Here is a 19442-nt window from a genome sequence, read left to right on the forward strand (position 1 = left end):
ACAAGGGAGGCTGCCGTAGTGGGAGGGTGTTGCAGGAAGTCAGGGACCCCAAACAGAGGGACCAGCTGAAGCCATGGCTGAAGAACTTGGATTGTGAAGATTTCGTGGACATTTATTACTTCCCCAAATTAATACTTTTATAATTTCTTATGCCTGTCTTTACTGCAATCTCTAAAGATAAATTGTGAAGATTTCATGGACACTTATCACTTCCCCAGTCAATACCCTTATGATTTCCTATGCCTGTCTTTACTTTAATCTCTTAATCCTGTCATCTCACAAGCTGAGGAGGATGTATGTCGCCTCAGGACCCTGTGATGATTGCGTTAACTGCACAGATTGTAGAGCATGTGTGTTTGAACAATATGAAATCTGGGCACCTTGAAAAAAGAACAAGATAACAGCAACTGTTCAGGGAAAAAGAGAGATAACCTTAAGCTCTGACCACCGGTGAGCCGGGTGGAACAGAGCCATATTTCTCTTCTTTCAAAAGCAAATGGGAGAAATATCACTGAATTCTGTTTCTCAGCAAGGAACATCCCTGAGAAAGAGAATGCACCCCAAGGGTGAGTCTCTAAAATGGCCCCATTGGGTGTGGTCGTCTTCTGTGGTTGAAACTTTAGGGATGAAATAAATCCCAGTCTCCCATAGCGCTCCCAGGCTTATTAGGAAGAGGAAATTCCTGCCTAATAAATTTTGTTCAGACTGGTTGCTCTCAAACCCTGTCTCCTGATAAGATGTTATCAATGGCAATGGTGCCCGAAACTTCATTAGCAATTTTAATTTTGCCCCGGTCCTGAGGTCCTGTGATCTTGCCCTGCCTCCATTTGCCTTGTGATATTCTATTATGTTGTGAAGTAGGTGATCTTTGTGACCCACACCCTATTTGTACACTCCCTCCCCTTTTGAACGTCCCTAATAAAAACTTGCTGGTTTTGCGGCTTATGGGGCATCACGGAACCTTTCGACATATGATGTCTCCCCCAGATGCCCAGCTTTAAAATTTTTCTCTTTTGTACTCTGTTCCTTTATTTCTCAAACTGGCTGATGCTTAGGGAAAATAGAAAAGAACCTATGTGACTATCGGGGCAGGTTCCCCAATAGGAGGGTATAGGCTAGCTGGGCTTGTCTTCTGTGGCAGGTCTGTTCCAGGACTTTGCAGGTCAGGTGCTATCCACCTGACAGGTCAGGAACTGTGATGCAGGGCCCCAGGAGGTACTTAGGGGCTGCACTGCAAGCAGGCAGGGTCAGACTTGGGCCCTGGGAGAAGCCAGCAGAATGAGGGGTGCTCAGATTGGACTGGACCTGAATCATGGGCAAAACCACCCTGCAGATTTCAGGTCTGACAGTTCCCCTAGGGCTAAGTCTCCTGTGGGAGCCAGTCTAGCCTAGGGGCATGGGCAACCCTTGTTGTGCTCCTCCAGATGTTCTGGCATCAAGTCTTCCAGGCTCTGCTCCAGCTTGAGTTCTGCCCCTACCACTTCTCTGAGCACCTCTCCCTGCTAATCCAAGTGTCCATGGTGGTCAAGGGTATTTTTCCTGCTATGATTCTAGAGGCCCATGTAGAAAGTGGGTTGCTCCTTGACTGTTCAACTCACCTTTTCCCCAGGTGTTGCTGGGAGCAAGGAGCAAGTCCCAGTGAACAGTAGCCCTGTGCAGGGTTCCCAGCTTCCTCCCCATTCAGCCCAGCATCTGTGTCTTCCCTCCATCCACCCTCAATGCCTTCTCTCTGAAGATCTGCTAGGAGTGTGCCAGTCTTTCCAATGCCCCAACCCTTTGTGGGAGATGTTCCTTCTGGCTACATCTAGTTGGCCATCTTGCCCCTCAGGATAAAACAATTATTTTTATTTAATAATTTTTAAACATTCTTTTCTGTGACTCTTTTAGGAATGCCCAATTCTTCTGGACTCATGAACCGTCGTGATGCCATTGCCAAAACAGATGCCACTGTGGTGGCATTACAGAAGGGAGCTGGTGCCATTCCTCTTGGCATAACCAACTGTAGTGAGTTGTGTATGTGGTATGAATCCAGTAACAAGATCTATGGCTGGTCAAACAACCCATATGATTTACAACATATTGTAGGTGGAAGTTCTGGTGAGTTGGACATTTTAGTATGGCATGAATAGCTATGCTAACAATAATAATTATGAATTGTATTAATAAACATGATACAGTATAGCATCTATGACCTATAAGAATGGATGCAAAAACCCAGGATATTTGTGTGTTGATGGAGAAGAAATGGGAGTCGTGTAACAGCCTTGGTCAACTCTGATATTTTGAAGATAGATAGAGGAGAAGTAGCCAGCAAAGGGAATTGAGAATGAACTACAAGTGATGTAGATAGGAAACATCGTAAAGTGTTTAGAGACTAGGAAAAAAAAGTGTATAGAGACTAGAATTGACAAGGCTTTTATTAAGCCTGAATGGATGCATATGTGGGTTAGCAAAATATGATGTTTAAACTTGTGGGTGCTAAAGCTACATAGACATTTGAGACTTCTTTTAATATATGACCTTGGTCACATGAAGTAGGTGCTCATTAAGTCAGTTTCCTTTGCTTGTAAGATGGCCATATGAAAGAAATCAGACTTGTAAGGTTACTGTGATGATTAAAAATTTAAGTGTGACTTCAGGTTTCTGGTCTAGCATATATGGGGTTTAGAAGTTTTTACTCCAATTCACACAATAAGAACAAAAGCTGAACAAACTAAAAATTAATGACAATTCTTAGATTTATCAATATGCTGAGGTAATGGGAAAACCACTCTTCCCAAAACTGAATGAAAAGACAGGCAGATACAAAGAAGTGAAACTTGCTAGAACAAAAGCCTAGGAGCAGAAAATTTCAGGGGAACCAGCACAGCTTTAGAGAAACCTAAACTATAACTGATGAGTTGCTGGAGGTTCATTGTGAAAAAGTTTGAGAATCAAAATGTATGTGGTGGTTGGGTGGGAGGAATCTTAGAGGCTCCACACAATTTCAAAAGTTTTACCTTCAGGAGTCCTACTGTGTTCCTGAGTGAAGATTGGAGAGAAATCTTCTCTTGCTTCTTGCACAGGGAGGGAAAAAGTAGCCATTTTGAAATTCTGCTTCCAAAGCATACTGTTCTTCTAACAAGGAATGTCCTCAGAGAAACTATTTTTTCAGAACCTAACTTAGTAAGGTTTTACAAGAAACTAATGGACTTGACCTAGGGGAAAGAAAATATCCAACTCCAGTCCTCTCTAGGTTTCCTGTCCTACTGAAGGGGTCAAAGCAGAATAAAATTGGGAAGCACATGTTAGGGTCACAGAGCAGGGGCACATGCTAACTAAATGACTGAGACCTAATCATATGACTATAAAATACTTCCTCTCCTTGTCTCCACACACCTTATCACTACACCAATAGGGATTTTCTATAATGGGAGTTCTATATAAACCAGAAGAACTGTACATCATAGGTGTTATTTAAGAAGTCTCTAGGGAAACTCAAAGACAACAGAGGAGGTGGAAACAATGGCACTAGTTGAAAATTTTACACCTGACACCTATGGCTACAGCAGACAGTAAACACAGACTAACCCCTAGCCAGGGAAACATAAAACCTCACATTAAAGGCCAAATACCCCCAGTTCTTTTATCTCAGTACATCATGTTTGGCTTTCAACAAAACAATTATAAGGCATACTAAAAGACAAAATCACGGTTTGAAAAGACAAAGCAGCCATCAAGATTTGACTCCAGTATGGAAGAGATATTGAAATTATCAGACTGAGAATTGAAACCATTTGTGATTAATATAGTAAGGGCTATAATGGAAAAACTGGTCAACATGCAAGTACAGATCTGTAATGTAAGAAGACAGATGGGAATTTCAAGAATCAAAAGCAAATGCTAGAAATAAAACAAAATTATAACAGAAATGAAGAACATCTTTGATGGGCTCATCAATATATTGTATACAAAATAGGAAACCCTCAGTGATGTGGAAGATCTGTCAAAAAGAACTTCCAAAACTGAAATGCAAAGAGGAAGAAAAAGAATGAAAAAGACAGAAGAGACTATCTAATAACTGTTGGATTACAAATGCATATAATACACATATGTAATTGGAACACTAGGAAGAGAAGAAAGATTTTAAGAAACAGCAATAAATGTTTGAAAAAAACTACACCTAGCATAATATTTCATCCTTAGAAGGTTAAGGAGAAAGAAGAAAATATTTAAAGAAGAAGGAGAAACATACCTTATCTGTAGAAGAGCAAAGACAGAATTATATTGGTATTTTCTTCAGAAGCCATGCAAACAATAAGAGATGGGAGTCCACTTTGGGAGGCCAAGGCAGTTGGGCCACTTGAGGTTAGGAGCTTGAGACCAGACTGGCCAACATGTTGAATCCCCATCTCTACTAAAAATACAAAAATTAGCCAGGCCTGGCAGCAGGTGCCTGTAATACCAGCTACTCAGGAGTCTGGGGCAAGAGAATTGCTTGAACTCGAGAGGTGGAGGTTGCAGTGAGCCAAGATCATGCCACTGCACTCCAGCCTAGGTGACAGAGGGAGATTCCGTCTCACACACACACACAAAGATGGGAGTCAAATATTTAAACCACTGAAAGAACCATCAACTTAAATCTCTGTCTAGCAGATCTATTCTTCAAAAGTGAAAAAGAAATAAAGATGCTCTGAGACAAAGACATATTGACAGAATTTGTTACCAGTAGAGCAACAGAGCAAGAAATGTTAAAAGATGTCCTTCAGAGAGAAAAAAAGAATACAAACCAAAAACCTGAATTAATGTAAAAAAAAGAAAATGATTAGAGAAAGATTGAACAAAGGTAAAATAATGTATTTTTAAATTATTGATTGATGTAACATGTAATTGTTCAAAATAATAATGCCAACAATGTGTTGGGTGATTATAGCTTGTCTATGAGTGAAATGAATGACAACAATGTTACATGGGATGGGATAAAGGAATTGGGAATGTTCCTTTATAAGATAACTACACTACTTGGGAGGTGGCAGAGTATCATTTGAAGGAGACTTGAGTTAGTTCTAAATGTATATTGCAAACTCAAGGGCAAATATTAAAGTAACAAAAAAGTATGCATTAAGTGGCAAGAGAGGAGAATAAATGGAAACATACAATATAGTCATTTAAAACCAGAGACTTAGCCTCCCACACAATTATAGTGGGAGAACTTAACACCCCACTGAAAATATCAGACAGATCATTAAGACAGAAAATTAACAAAGATATTCAGGACCTGAACTTAGCTCTGGATCAAGTGGACCTAATAGATATCTACAGAACTCTCCACCCCCAAACAATAGAAAACACATTCTTTTCATCATCACATAGCACTTACTCTAAAATTTATCACATAATTTGAAGTAAAACATTCCTCATTAAATGCAAAAGAACTTAAATCATAACAAATAGTCTCTCAGATTACAGTGAAGGGATGGGTTGCCCCTCCACACCTGTGGGCGTTTCTCGTTAGGTGGAATGAGAGACTTGGAAAAGAAAGAAAGAGACACAGAGACAAAGTATAGAGAAAGAAAAATAAGAAAAATGGGCCCAGGGGACCGGCGTTCAGCATAAGGAGGACCCGTATTATTATTGATCATTATCCAGCGTTTCCCGGAGAGGGGGATGTGGCAGGACAATAGGATAATAGTGGAGAGAAGGTCAACAGGTAAACACGTGAACAAATGTCTCTGCATCATAAACAAGGTAAAGAAAAAAGTGCTGTGCTTTTGATGTGCATATACATAAACATCTCAATGCCTTAAAGAGCAGTATTGCTGCCAGCATGTCCCACCTCCAGCCCTAAGGCAGTTTTCCCCTATCTCAGTAGATGGAATATACAACTGGGCTTTACACCAAGACATTCCATTGCCCAGGGATGAGCAGGAGACAGATGCCTTCCTCTTATCTCAACTGCAAAGAGGCGTTCCTTCCTCTTTTACTAATCCTCCTCAGCACAGACCGTTTACGGGTGTTGGGCTGGGGGACAGTCAGGTCTTTCCCTTCCCACGAGGCCATATTTTAGACTATCACATGGGGAGAAACCTTGGACAATACCTGGCTTTCCTAGGCAGAGGTCCCTGTGGCCTTCTGCAGTGTATTGTGTCTCTGGGTACTTGAGATTACAGAGTGGTGATGACTCATAACAAACATGCTGCCTTCAAGCATTTGTTTAACAAAGCACATCCTGCACAGCCCTTAATCCATTTAACCCTGAGTTGACACAGCACATGTTTCAGGGAGCACAAGGTTGGGGGTAGGGTTACAGATCAACATCATCTCAAGGCAGAAGAATTTTTCTTAGTGTCAGGCCTCCGAGCCCAAGCTAAGCCATCATATCCCCTGTGACCTGCAGGTACACATCCAGATGGCCGGTTCCTACCTTAACTGATGACATTCCACCACAAAAGGGAAAATGGCCTGTTCCTGCCTTAACTGATGACATTGTCTTGTGAAATTCCTTCTCCTGGCTCGTTCTGGCTCAAAAGCTCCCCCACTGAGTACCTTGTGACCCCCATTCTGCCCGCCAGAGAAGAACCCCTCTTTGACTGTAATTTTCCTTTACCTACCCAAATCCTATAAAACGGCCCCACCCCTATCTCCCTTCGTTGACTCTCTTTTCAGACTCAGCCCACCTGCACCCAGGTGAAATAAACAGCTTTATTGCTCACAGAAAGCCTGTTTGGTGGTCTCTTCACACGGACACGCATGAAACTTAGTACAGAACAAAATGGAGTCTCTTATGTCTACTTCTTTCTACGCAGACACAGTAACAATCTGATCTCTCTTTCTTTTCCCCACATTACAGCACAATCAAATTAGAACTCAAGATTAAGAAAGTCATCCCACACCAAACCACACAACTACGGGGAAATCAAACAACCTGCTCCGGAATGACTTTTGACTTTTGGGTAAATAATGAAATTAACAAAGAAATCAAGAAGTTCTTTGAAACTAATGAGAACAAAGACACAATATATCAGAATCTCTGGGCCACAGCTAAAGCACTGTTTAGAGGGAAATTTATAGCACTAAATCCCCACATCAAAAAGCTAGAAAGGTCTAAAACTGACAACCTAACATCACAACTAAAAGAAGTAGAGAAGCAAGAGCAAACAAATCCCAAAGCTAGGAGAAGACAAGAACTAACCAAGATTAGAGCAGAACTGAAGGAGATAGAGACACAAAAAATCCTTCAAAAATCAACGAATCCAGGAGCTATTCTTTTGAAAAAAAATAATAAATAAATAAAATAAAGCACTAGCTAGACTAATAAAGAAGAAAAGAGAGAATTAAATAGACAAAATCGGAATGATAAGGGGTTATTACCACTGACCCCACAGAAATACAAACAACCATCATAGATTACTATATACACCTGTATGGACAAAACTAGAAAATTTAGAAGAAATGGAAAAAAATTCCTGGAGGCATACACTTTCCCAAGACCGAACCAAGAAATAATTGAATCTCTAAATAGAACAATAATGAGTTCTAAAATTGAGGCAGTAATAAATAGCCTACCAATCGAAAAAAAAAAAAAAAAGCCCACGACCAGACGGATTTACAGCTGAATTCTACCACAGGTACAAAGAGGAGCTGGTACCATTTCTACTGAAATTATTCCAAAAAATTGAAATAGAGGGATTTTTTTCTAACTCGTTTTATGAGGCCAGCATCATCCTGATAAGAAAACCTGGCAGAGAAAAAATAAAAATAGAAAACTTTAGGCCAAGATTCTTGATGAACATCAATGCAAAAACCCTCAATAAAATACTGGCAAACAGAATTTAGCAGCACATCAAATAGCTTATACACCATGAACAAATTGGTTTCATCCCTACGATGCAAGTTTGGCTGAACATATGCAAATCAATAAATGTCATTTGTTGCACAAACAGAACTAAAGATAAAAAACATGATTATTTCAATAGACGCAGAAAAGGCCTTCACTAAAATTCAACATCCCTTTATGTTAAAAACTTTTAATAAACTAGGTATTGAAGGAACATACCTCAAAATAATAAGATCTGTATTTGACAAACTCACAGCCAATATCACAATGAATGGGCAAAAGCTGGAAGCATTCTCCTTGAAAACCAGCACAAGACAAGGATGCCCTCTCTCACTGCTCTGATACAACATAGTATTGGATGTTCTGGCCAGGCAATTAGGCAAGAAAAAGAAATAAAGCATATTCAAATAGGAAGAGAGGAAGTCAAACTACCTATGCTTGCAGATTACATGATCATATATCTAGAAAACCCCATCATCTCAGCCCAAAAGCTTCTTAATCTGATAAGCAACTTCAACAAAGTCTCAGTTTCATGCACGTCCGTGTGAAGAGACCACCAAACAGGCTTTGTGTGAGCAATAAAAGCTTTTAATCACCTGGGTGCAGGCGGGCTGAGTCTGAAAAGAGAGCCAGCAAAGGGAGATAGGTGTGGGGCCGTTTTATAAGATTTGGGTAGGTAAAGGAAAATTACAGTCAAAGGTGGTTTGTTCTCTGGCGGGCAGGAGTGGGGGTCGCAAGGTGCTCAGTGTGGGAGATTTTTGTGCCAGGATGAACCAGGAAAAGGACTTTCACAAGGTAATGTAATCACTTAAGGCAAGGACCGACCATTTTCACTTCTTTTGTGGTGGAATGTCATCAGTTAAGGCAAGGACTGGCCATTTACACTTCTTTTGTGATGGAATGTCATCAGTTAAGGTGGGGCAGGGCATTTTCACTTCTTTTGTGATTCTTCAGTTACTTCAGGCCATCTGGGCATATACTTGCAAGTCACAGGGGATGCGATGGCTTGGCTTGGGCTCAGAGGCCTGACACTCAGGATACAAACTCAATGTGCAAAAATTGCCAGCATTTCTATTCACCAACAACAGGCAAGTAGAGACAAATCATGAATGAACTCCAAATCACAATTGCTACAAAAGAATACGATACCTAAGAATACAGCTAACAAGGAAAGTGAAGAACTTCTTCAAGGAAAGCTACAAACTACTCAAAGAAATCAGATAGGACACAAACAAATGGAAAAAAAATCCATGCTCATGGATAGGAAGAATCATTATCGTGAAAATAGCCATACTGCCCAAAGTAATTTATAGATTCAATGCTATTCCTATTAAACTACCATTGACATTTTTCAGAGAATTAGGAAAAAAAAACCTATTTTAAAATTCACGTGGAGACAAAAAAGAGCCCGAGTAGCCAAGACAATCCTAAGCAAAAAGAACAAAGCTGGTGGCATCATGGTACCCAACTTCCAACTATACTACAAGGCTACAGTAACCAAAACAGCATGGTACTGGTACCAAAACAAACACATAGACCAATGGAGTAGAATAGACAACTCAGAAATAAGACTGCACAACTACAACCCTCTGATCTTCTACAAACCTAACAGAAACAAGCAATGGGGAACAGATTCTCTATTTAATAATTGGTGCTGGGAGAACTAGCTAGACATATGCAGAAAGTTGAAACTGGACCCTTTCTTTACACCTTGTACAAAAATTAACTCAAGATGGATTAAAGACTTAAACCTAAAACAAAAAACTATAAAAATTTTAGAAGAAAGTCTAGGCAGTACCATTCAGGACATAGGCATGGGCAAACATTTCATGATGAAAACACCAAAAGCACTTGCAACAAAAGCAAAAATTGACCAATGGAATCTAGTTAACTAACAAGCCTCTGCAAAGCAAAAGAAACTATCATCAGAGTGAACAGAAAACCTACAGAATGGGAGATAATTTTTGCAATCTATCCATCTGACAAAGGTCTAATATGCAGTGTACAAGGAACTTAAACAAATTTACAAGAAAAAAAACATTAAAAAGTAGGCAAAGGACATGACCAGAGACTTCTCAAAAGAAAACATTCATGCAGCCAACAAACATTAAAAATAGCTCAACATCACTGATCATTAGAGAAACGCACATCAAACCACAGTGAGATACCATCTCACACCAGTCAGAATGGCAATTATTAAAAAGCCAAGGAACAACAGATGCTAGCTAGCTTGCAGAGAAAAAGGAATGTTTTACACAGTTGTTGGGAATGTAAATTAGTTCAACCTTTGTGGAAGACAGTGTAGCAATTCCTCAAAAATCTAGGAGCAGAAATACCATTTTACCCAGCAATCCCATTACTGGGTGTGTTAGTCAGGGTTCTTTAGAGGGACAGAACTAATAGGATAGATTTATACATGAAGGGGAGTTTATTAAAGAGTATTGGCTCACAGGATAACAAGTTGAAGTCCCACAATAGGCCGTCTGCAAGCTGAGGAGCAAGGAAGCCAGTCTGTGTCCCAAAACCTCAAAAGTAGGAAAGCTGACAATGCAGCCTTTAATCTGTGGCCAAAGGCCCAAGAGCCCCTGGCAAACCACTTGTGTGAGTCCGAGCGTCCAAAAGCTGAAGAACTTGGGGTCCGATGTTTGAGGACAGGAAGCATGCTGCATGGAGGAAAGATGAATGCTGGAAGACACAGCAACTCTGCTCTTTCCAATTTCTATCTGCTTTATTCTAGCCACGCTGATTAGATGGTGCCTGTTGTGACTGGGGATGGGCCTGCCTCTCCCAGTCCACTGACTCGAATATTAATCTCCTTTGCAACACTCTCACAGACACACCCAGGAAGAATACTTTGCATTTTTTGATTCAATCAAGTTGACGCTCAGTATTAACCATCAAACTGGGTATATACCCAAAGGAATATAAAGCATTTTATTATAAAGATACATGCACACATATGTTCATTGTAGCACTATTCACAATAGCAAAGACATGGAATCAACCCAAACGCCCATCAATGATAGACTGAATAAATAAAATGTGGTACAAATACACCACGGAATGCTATTCAGCCATGAAAAGGAACAAGATCATGTCCTTTGCAGGGACATGGATGGAGCTGGAAGCCATTATTCTCAGTAAACGAATGCAGGGATAGAAAAGCAAACACAGCATGTTCTCACTTATAAGTGGGATGGGAGCTGAATGATTAGAACACATAGACACATGGTGGGGAACAACACACACTTGGGCCTGTTGGGGAATGTTGGGAGAAAGGAGAGCATCAAGAAGAATAGCTAATGGGTGCTGGGCTTAATACCTAGGTGATGTGTTGATCTGTGCTGCCAACCACCATGGCACGCATATACCTGTGTAGCAAACCTGCACATCCTGCACATGAACCCCAGAACTTAAAAGTTGATGGAAAAAAAAAAATAAGAACTCTTTTCTGTATGAGAGAATTAAGAAAAAGCAGACACACAAACACAGACCCAGGGAAGAAATATCCTCAGGGAAGACCTATCAGTAATTACTTTAAAATGTAAATGGCTTAATATTCTCAAATAATATAGATGAATAGAATAAAATTATGATCTAAATATATGCTGTGAACAAAAGACTCACTTTGGATCTAAAGACACAAAAAGGTTGAAAGTGAAAAGATGGAAAAAGATATTCCATGCAAATAGTATATTAGATTATTTATTTGCAAGTATTTTGTGTTTCTTGTAGGTGGTGAGGGCTGAACACTGGCAGCTGCCTGCTCAGTGATTGGTGTGGGCTCTGATATTGGTGGTAGCATTCGAATGCCTGCTTTCTTCAATGGTATATTTGGACACAAGCCTTCTCCAGGTAATGTTAATATGATCAGAAGGGTGGTTCTACTTTTATAATTCAGAGCAATTCAGAAATTTTGTTCTAGCAGGATTATCTTGCTTATCAGGGTGATTATTATATATTTCTCAATGTTCTTAAATAAAACTAGCTACTGTTTATTGAGCACCAACTCTGGGATTGGTGCACAAAATTGTGCAAGGCTTTCCTATAACTAATTTATTTCAATACTTATAATAGTTGTTTGTTTTTTTTTTCAGAAAGTTATCCCCAATTTACAAATGACAAATTCAAAGCTCAGAAAGATTAAATAAACCAGCTCCAAATTAAATAGTTAAACAAGTAAATCATAGTGCTAGGATTCAAACCTACTTGGATTACAGGAGGCTGTTTTCTATCCACTGTACTAAAATGACTTATCAGTTAAATTTGATTTTCCCTCATTTAAAGGGTAAAATAACACAGTTTCAGAAACAGTGGAAAGAAAAATTCTGTCACCTAGAAACTCCAGTTATTGGCATTTACTGCTTTTTCAATGAATTCAAGGAGTATTTATTTTGTATTATTTATGGTGGTAAGAATGTCAAAGCAGAGTCCCTGCATTCAAGGAACTTAAAATCTTCTAGGCTTTCAAAAAGTGATTTAAAGGTAATATAAGGTAGTCTAATAAATAGAATTGTGGTATAGTAAAGCAGAATATTTTGAACTTTAGATTAATCATAAAAATATGCTAAGAATAAATCCTCATTTGATCATGGTTTTTAGGAATCAGTACTATAATAATGGTCCGTATACACCATGGAATACTATGTAGCCATGAAAAAGAACAAGATCATTTCCTTTGCAGGGACATAGATGGAACTGGAGGCCATTATCCTTAGCAAACTAATGCAGGAACAGAAAACCAAATGTGACATATTTTCACTCATAAGTGGGAGCTAAATGTTGAGAACATGTGAACACATAGAGGGGAACAACAAACACTGCGGACCTTTCAGAGGGCAGAGGGTGGGAGGATGGATAGGATCAGGAAAAATAAATAATGGGTACTAGTCTTAATACCTGGATGATGAAATAGTCTGTAGAACAAACCCCCATGACACAAATTTACCTATGTAACAAACCTGCACATGTACCCCTAAACTTAAAAGTTAAAAAGAAAGATAAATCCTAGCTCTTCATGACTTTAAAGAATTACGCACAAAAAGAGTACTGAAAATTGGCCTGCTAGGAGTTGACCTATTTTTTTTCCCTTCCATATTTTATTCTACGTTCAGGGGGCACTTATGCAGGCTTATTACATGGGTAAATTGTGTGTCCATGTGGTTTGGTGTACAAATGATTTCATCATTCAGGTAGTGAGCACAGTCCCTGATAGGTAGTTTTTTGATCCTTGCCCTCCTCCCATCCTCCACCTTTAAGTAGGCTCTGGTTTCTCTTGTTTTCTTCTTTCTGTCCATGTGTACTCAAGGTTTAGTTCCACATACAAGTGAGAAGATGTGGTAGTTTCTTTTCTGTTCCTGTGTTAATTAGCTTAGGATAATAATGGCCTCTAGCTGCATCCATATTGTTGCAAAGGAATATTTTATTCCTTTTTTATGGCTGCATAGTATTTCATGGTGTAAAGGTACTACATATTCTTTATTCAGTCCACTGTTGATGGGAAGCTGGATTGATTCCATGTCTCTGCTATTCTGAATACTGCTGTGATAAACATATGAGTTCATTTGTCTTTTTGGTAGAACAAATAATTTTCCTTGGAGTATATATCTGGTAATGGGATCACTGGGTTAAATGGCAGTTCTAAGTTATTTGAGATGTCTCCAAACTCCTTTCCAAAGGGCTGAACTAATTTACATTCTTACCAACAGTATATAAGCATTCTCTTTTCTCTGCAGCCTCATCAGCGTCGGTTATTTTTGGATTTTTTCAATGATTGCCATTCTGACTTGTGTGAGACAGTATCTCATTGTGGTCTTTATATGCATTTCTCTGATGATTAGTGATGTTGATCATTTTTTATAGGTTTCTTGGCTGCTTGTACATCTTCTTTTGAGAAGTGTCCATTCATGTCATTTTCTCACTCTTTAATTGATTATTTACTTTTTGCTTGTTGATTTCTTTAAGTGCCTTATAGATTCTGGATATTAGACTTATGTTGGATGCATGGTTTCTGAATATTTTCTCCCATTCTGTAGACTGTATGTTTACTCTTTTGATAATTTCTTTTGCTATGCTGTAGCTCTTTAGCTTAATTTGGTCCCACTTGTCAAATTTTCTTTGAAATTGCTTTTGGAGACTTAGCCATAAATTATTTGCTACTCCAGTGTTGAGAAGGGTATCTCCTAGGCTTTCCTCTAGCATTTTTATAGGTTGGGATCTTACATTTAAATATTTAATTTATATTTAGTTAATTTTTGCATATGGTGAAAGGTAGGGATCCAGTTATATTTTTCTGCATATGGCTGGCCAGTTATCCCGGCGCCATTTATTGAATAGGAAGTCCTGTTCCCCTTGCTTTTGTAAATTTTGTCTAAGATCAGATCGTTGTAGGTTTGCAGCTTTATTTCTGGGATCTCCATTCTGTTCCATTGGTCTATATATCTGTTTTTATACCAGCTTCATGCGGTTTTGGTTACATTAGTCGTACAATACAGTTTTAAGTTGGGTAAAGTGATTTATTTGCCTTTTGTTTCCTTAGGATCCCTTTGGCTGTTCAGATGTATTATTGGTTCCATATGAGTTTTAGAATAGCTTTTTTTTTTTTTTAATTCTGTGAAAAATAACAGGATTTCGATAGGGATAACATTGAATATGTAAATTACTTTGGAAAGTATGGCAATTTTAATGATATTGATTCTTCCAATCCATGATAATGGAATATTTTCCTGTTTGTTTCATCTCATATTTTTTCAGCAGTATTTTGTTGTTCTTTTTGTAAAGATGTTTCACCTCTTTGGTTAGTGGTATTTCTAGATATTGTAGTTTTGGTGTGGCTATTGTAAATGGGATTGCATTTTTTATTTGGCTTACCAAGAATATTATTGAAGTGTAGAAATGCTACTGATTTCTGTACATGAATTTTGTGTCCTGAAACTTTACTAAAGTCATTTATCAATTCCAGGAGCCTTTGGGGAGAGTCTTTTTGAATCATATTGCCAGCAGAGAGAGATTGACTTTGTCTTTGTCCTATTTGAATGCCCTTTATTTCTTTCTCATGCCTAAATGCTCTGGCTAGGGCTTCCAGTATTATGTTGAATAGGAGTGGTGAGACTGGACACCTTTGTCTTACTGCAGGTCTCAAGGGGAATTATTCTGTCTTTTGCCCATTCAATATGATGTTGGCTGTGGGTTTGTCATAATTAGCTCTTATTATTTTGATGTATGCTCTTTTGATGACTATCCTTCTAAGGTTTTTATCATGAAGGAATGTTGGATTTTATTGAAGTCTCTTTCTGAATCTATTGAGATGATTATATCTTTTTTTGTTTTAAATTCTGTGTATGTGGTAAGTCACTTTTTTTTATTTGCTTATGTTGAATTAACATTGCATCCCAGGAGTAAAGCTTACTCAACTGTTGTGAATTAACATTTTGATGTGCTGCTGAAATAAGTTTGCTAGTATTTTGTTGAAATTTTTTCTGTCTGTATTCATCAGGGATATAGTCATGACTTTTATTGTTGTGTCTGTGCCAGATTTTGGCATCGGGATGCTTGATTTCTAGAATGAGTTAAAGAGCATCCTCTCCTCAATTTTTTTTTTTTTGGAATAGTTTCAGTAGTATTGGTACCAGGTTTTCTCCCTTCCCTTCCCTTCCCTCCTCTCCCCTCCCCTTCCTTTCCCTTTCTTTTTGCATTTCTGGTAGACTTCAGCTGTGAATCCATCTGGTCGATGTCTTTTGTGCATTGGTAGGTTTTTTTTAATTACTGAATTAATTTCAAAGCTTGTTATTTGTCTTTTCAAGATTTCTCTTTCTTCCTGGTTCAATCTTCAGAGGTTGTGTGTTTTCAGAAATGTATCCATTTTTTCTATATTTTCTAATTTGTGTCCATAGAGGTGTTCGTAGAAACCACTGAGGATCTTTTGTATTTCTGTAGGATCAGTTGTAACTTCACCTTTGTCATTTCTGATTGCATTTATTTGGACTTTTTTTTTCTTTGTTAATCTAGCCAGCAGTCTATCTTGTTTATTCCTTCAAAAAAGAGACTCTTGGTTAAATTGATCTTTTGTATGAACTTTTGCATGTCAATTTCATTGGTTCTACCCAATTATAGTTATATATTTTCTACTGCAAGCTTTGAGTTTGGATTGCAATTTGTTTTCTAGTTCCTTTGGGTGTGATTAGATCACTGATTTTAGATCTTTCTAACTTTTTGATTCAGGCTTTTAACATCTTAAACTTTACTCTTAACAGTGCATTACCTGAATCACAAAGATTTTGGTAAGTTATTTTTTATTTTCATTAACTTATAATAATCTTTTGATATATACCTTAATTTCATCGTTCACCCAAAAGTTATTCAGGAAAAAGTTATTTAATTTGCATGTATTTGTGAATTTTTGAAATATTTTATTTATATTGGTTTCTATACTTTTTGCACTCTGATCCAAGAGTGTGTTTGGTATGATTTAAATTTTTTTGAATTTATTGAGACTTGCTGTATGACCAAACTTGTGGTCAATCTTAGAATACGTTCCTTGTGCAGATGAGAGAAATGTATATTCCATGATTGTTGGGTGGACTATTTTGCAGATGTCTATCAGGTGCAATTAGTCAAATGTTAAGGTTATATCCTTCATTTATTGGTTAGTTTTCTGCCTCAAAGATCTGTCTAAGGCTGTCAGTGGGGTTTTGAAATCTCCCACTATTATTGTGTGGCTAAGTTTTTTCTTAGGTCAAAAAGAACTTGTTTTATGAATTTGAGTGCTCCAAATTGGGTACATGTATATATAAGATAATTCAGTCTTCTTGTTGAATTGAATCCTCTATCATTATATTATGCCCTTCTTTGTCTTTCCTGATTGTTGTTGGTTTAAGATCTGTTTTATCTTATAAAAAGATAGCAACTCCTGCTTTTCTTGTTTGCTATTTGCATGGTAAGTTTTTCTCCATGGCATTGCTTTGAGCCTTTCAGTGTTGTTACATGTGAGAGAAATTCCTTGAAGAGAGCAGATGGTTGCCTTTTTAGTTTGGTGTTTAGACCATTTACATTCAGGGTCAGTATTAATGGATGAGATTTTGATTCTGTACTCATGTTGTTAGCTAGTTGTTTTGTAGACTTCATTGTGTAATTGCTTTATATTATCTGTGGGCTATTTGCTTGAATTGTTTGTGGTAGCAGGCATCATTCTTTTGTTTCTATGTTTGGCACTCCCTTAAGGACCCCTTTTAAGGTTGGTCTGGTGGTAACACATTTCATCTGGGAAGGACTTTATTTTTTATTTATGAAGCTTAGTTTGCCAGGACATGAAATTCTTAGTTGGAATTTCTTTTCTTTGAGGATGCTGACAATACACCCCCGTGTCTTCTGCCTTTAAATGTTTCTGCTGAGAGGTGTGCTGCTATCCTGATGGAGTTCTCTTTGAAAGTGACATGACCTTTTCCCTTACTTGCCTTTAAGGATTTTACTTTTCCCATTGACCTTGGTGAATCTGATGGCTATGTTCCTTGTGGATGGTCATCTTGTATAGTACCTAGCTGGAGTTCTCTGTATTTCTTTGATTTGCCTGTCAAACTCTCCAATAAGATTAGGAAAATTTTTATGGACTATATTTTCAAATATATTTTCCAAGTTAATTATTCTCTCTCCTCTCTCAGGCATGCCACTGATGCATTGATTTTGTTGCTTTACATAATCTCATATTTCTTGGAGGTTTTGTATATTGTTCTTATTTGTTTTTCTTTATTTTTGTCTGACTGAGTTGATTTGAAAAACTAGTCTTTGAGCTCTACGAATCTTTCCTCAGCTTGGTCTATTCTGCTGTCAATACTTCCTACTGTATTATGAACTTTTTGTAGTGAAATGTTTAATTCCAGGAGCTCTGTTTGGTTCTTTCTTTAAATGGCTATTTCATCTCTCAGTTCTTAGATCATTTTAATGGATTCCCTAGATTCCTCGGATTGGGTTTCAACTTTCTCCTGAATCTCGATGAGTTTTCTTTCCATTCAGATAATGAGTTCCATATCTGTCAAAAAGGCTAGTTTGTTTATTTGGAGGTAAGGGGATGCTCAGTTTTTTTTTTTTTTTTTTTTTTTTTTTTGCTGTTGTTGTTGTTTTAATTTTCATAATTCTTGCACTTATTCTTTCTCCTCTGAGGGGGCTGGTGTTCCCTTAACTGTTGAAAGCTGATTATAGTCAGTTGGTTTTAATTCTGTGAGCTTTCAGGAGACCAGGGCTCTTTATAAGATCTTTATTAGTGATTGGATTTTTGCCTTGGGTTTCTCAGGCACTGTATACTGGCAAAAATTTTTTTGATGTTGTTACTTAGGCTGTAATCTAGTAAATGGCATATAACGGTAATGGCTGGTAGATAGGCGCTTACTCAACAACGTGACTCTTCTGCATTTCTGAATGTTCATAGTAGTTATCTGTGGTTGGTTGGAGAGAAATGACCTCACTGGGTCTGATTCTAGGCCTTGGTGGAACATCCTCTGATCACTAGTGCAGTGCCTACATTTCCTATTTTAGGTGCTCCAGGCTGCAGACCTTCCCTGCACTCACCATTGAAGGACATAAGTGTAAGCCCACAGGTCCAGCTTTGCCTTTGCCTCAGAGAATGCATGGTTCGGGGTCCTGCAGATTGCACAACCCCATCCACCACTTGAGGCACCTGAGCACTCTTCCTAGGGAACTGAGATTTGGCCTAAACACCCTGCAACTACCACGTCAACCGGCTTCTACTTGGAAGCGTTAGTTGCTGGCCCAAAAAGCCCATCACAACCACTGCCAACATGAGCACATAATGCTTGGGAACCAGAAGGAGATCTTACATTGCTATTGCTATTGACTACACTATGTTGACTGCACAGGGGCTTAAGAGCCCACTTTCCTACTTAGTTCACTGATAACACAATTGCCATTCAAGAAAGACACCCAGAGGCCCAAGAATTGGCCCACCTGGAACCACCAATGTGGGTACCAGTGTACACCACCCCTTGGCACGAGGATGGATGCTATTAGCTACCACTGTGACCACTGAAGCCTGAAGACAGGCCCAACTGGTGTCAGCCCCTAGCACAGCTTTACTAAAGCCTTCACTAACAAGCATACCCTAACACACAGAGGGAAACCGCAGATAGCTCTTTACAACCAAAAATACTATACAGAGATTTAACTGCTGCATGCATCTTGAGGCAAAGCCAAAGGGCTCAACACAACCAACATTATAGAAACACCTTCAGGAAAAAGTCTCCCCTAAGGAAAGTAAATTTAAAAATAGAAGTGATTGTTACACCAGATGCAGAGATGTCAACATAAAGACACAGAAACATAAAAAAGCATGGAAATATGACACCCCTAAAGGAACACAATAATTCACCAGCAAGAGATTCAAACAACAGAAAAAAAATCTCAAAATGCCATTTAAAGAATCCAAAATAAAGACGCTCAGTGAGATGCAAGAGAAGTCTGAATACCAATACAAAGAACTCAGAAAAACAAATCGGTGTATAAATGAGAAATATATATATATATTATATATATACATATATATGTATAATATATACACATATATATTATATATACATATATATGTATAATATATACACATATATATTATATATACATA

The 19442-nt window shown here is 38.2% G+C and overlaps 1 protein-coding gene across 3 annotated transcripts in view; it reads left to right on the plus strand.

Moving 5' to 3' along the window:
- FAAH2 (fatty acid amide hydrolase 2) overlaps positions 1 to 19442 on the plus strand; it is a 399339-nt gene that overhangs the window by 223318 nt on the left and 156579 nt on the right. For 2 of the 3 annotated variants that reach the window (XM_054676505.2, XM_054676504.2), the window contains one exon: positions 1888 to 2097. The exons of the other annotated variant lie outside the window; for it this stretch is intronic. In XM_054676505.2, the coding sequence (XP_054532480.1) occupies positions 1888 to 2097 (210 nt within the window). The remainder of the gene's footprint in view (positions 1 to 1887; positions 2098 to 19442) is intronic. 3 annotated transcript variants of the gene reach the window in all.

The sequence above is a fragment of the Pan troglodytes genome, chromosome X, assembly GCF_028858775.2.
Source record: "Pan troglodytes isolate AG18354 chromosome X, NHGRI_mPanTro3-v2.0_pri, whole genome shotgun sequence".
Lineage (NCBI taxonomy): Eukaryota > Metazoa > Chordata > Mammalia > Primates > Hominidae > Pan > Pan troglodytes.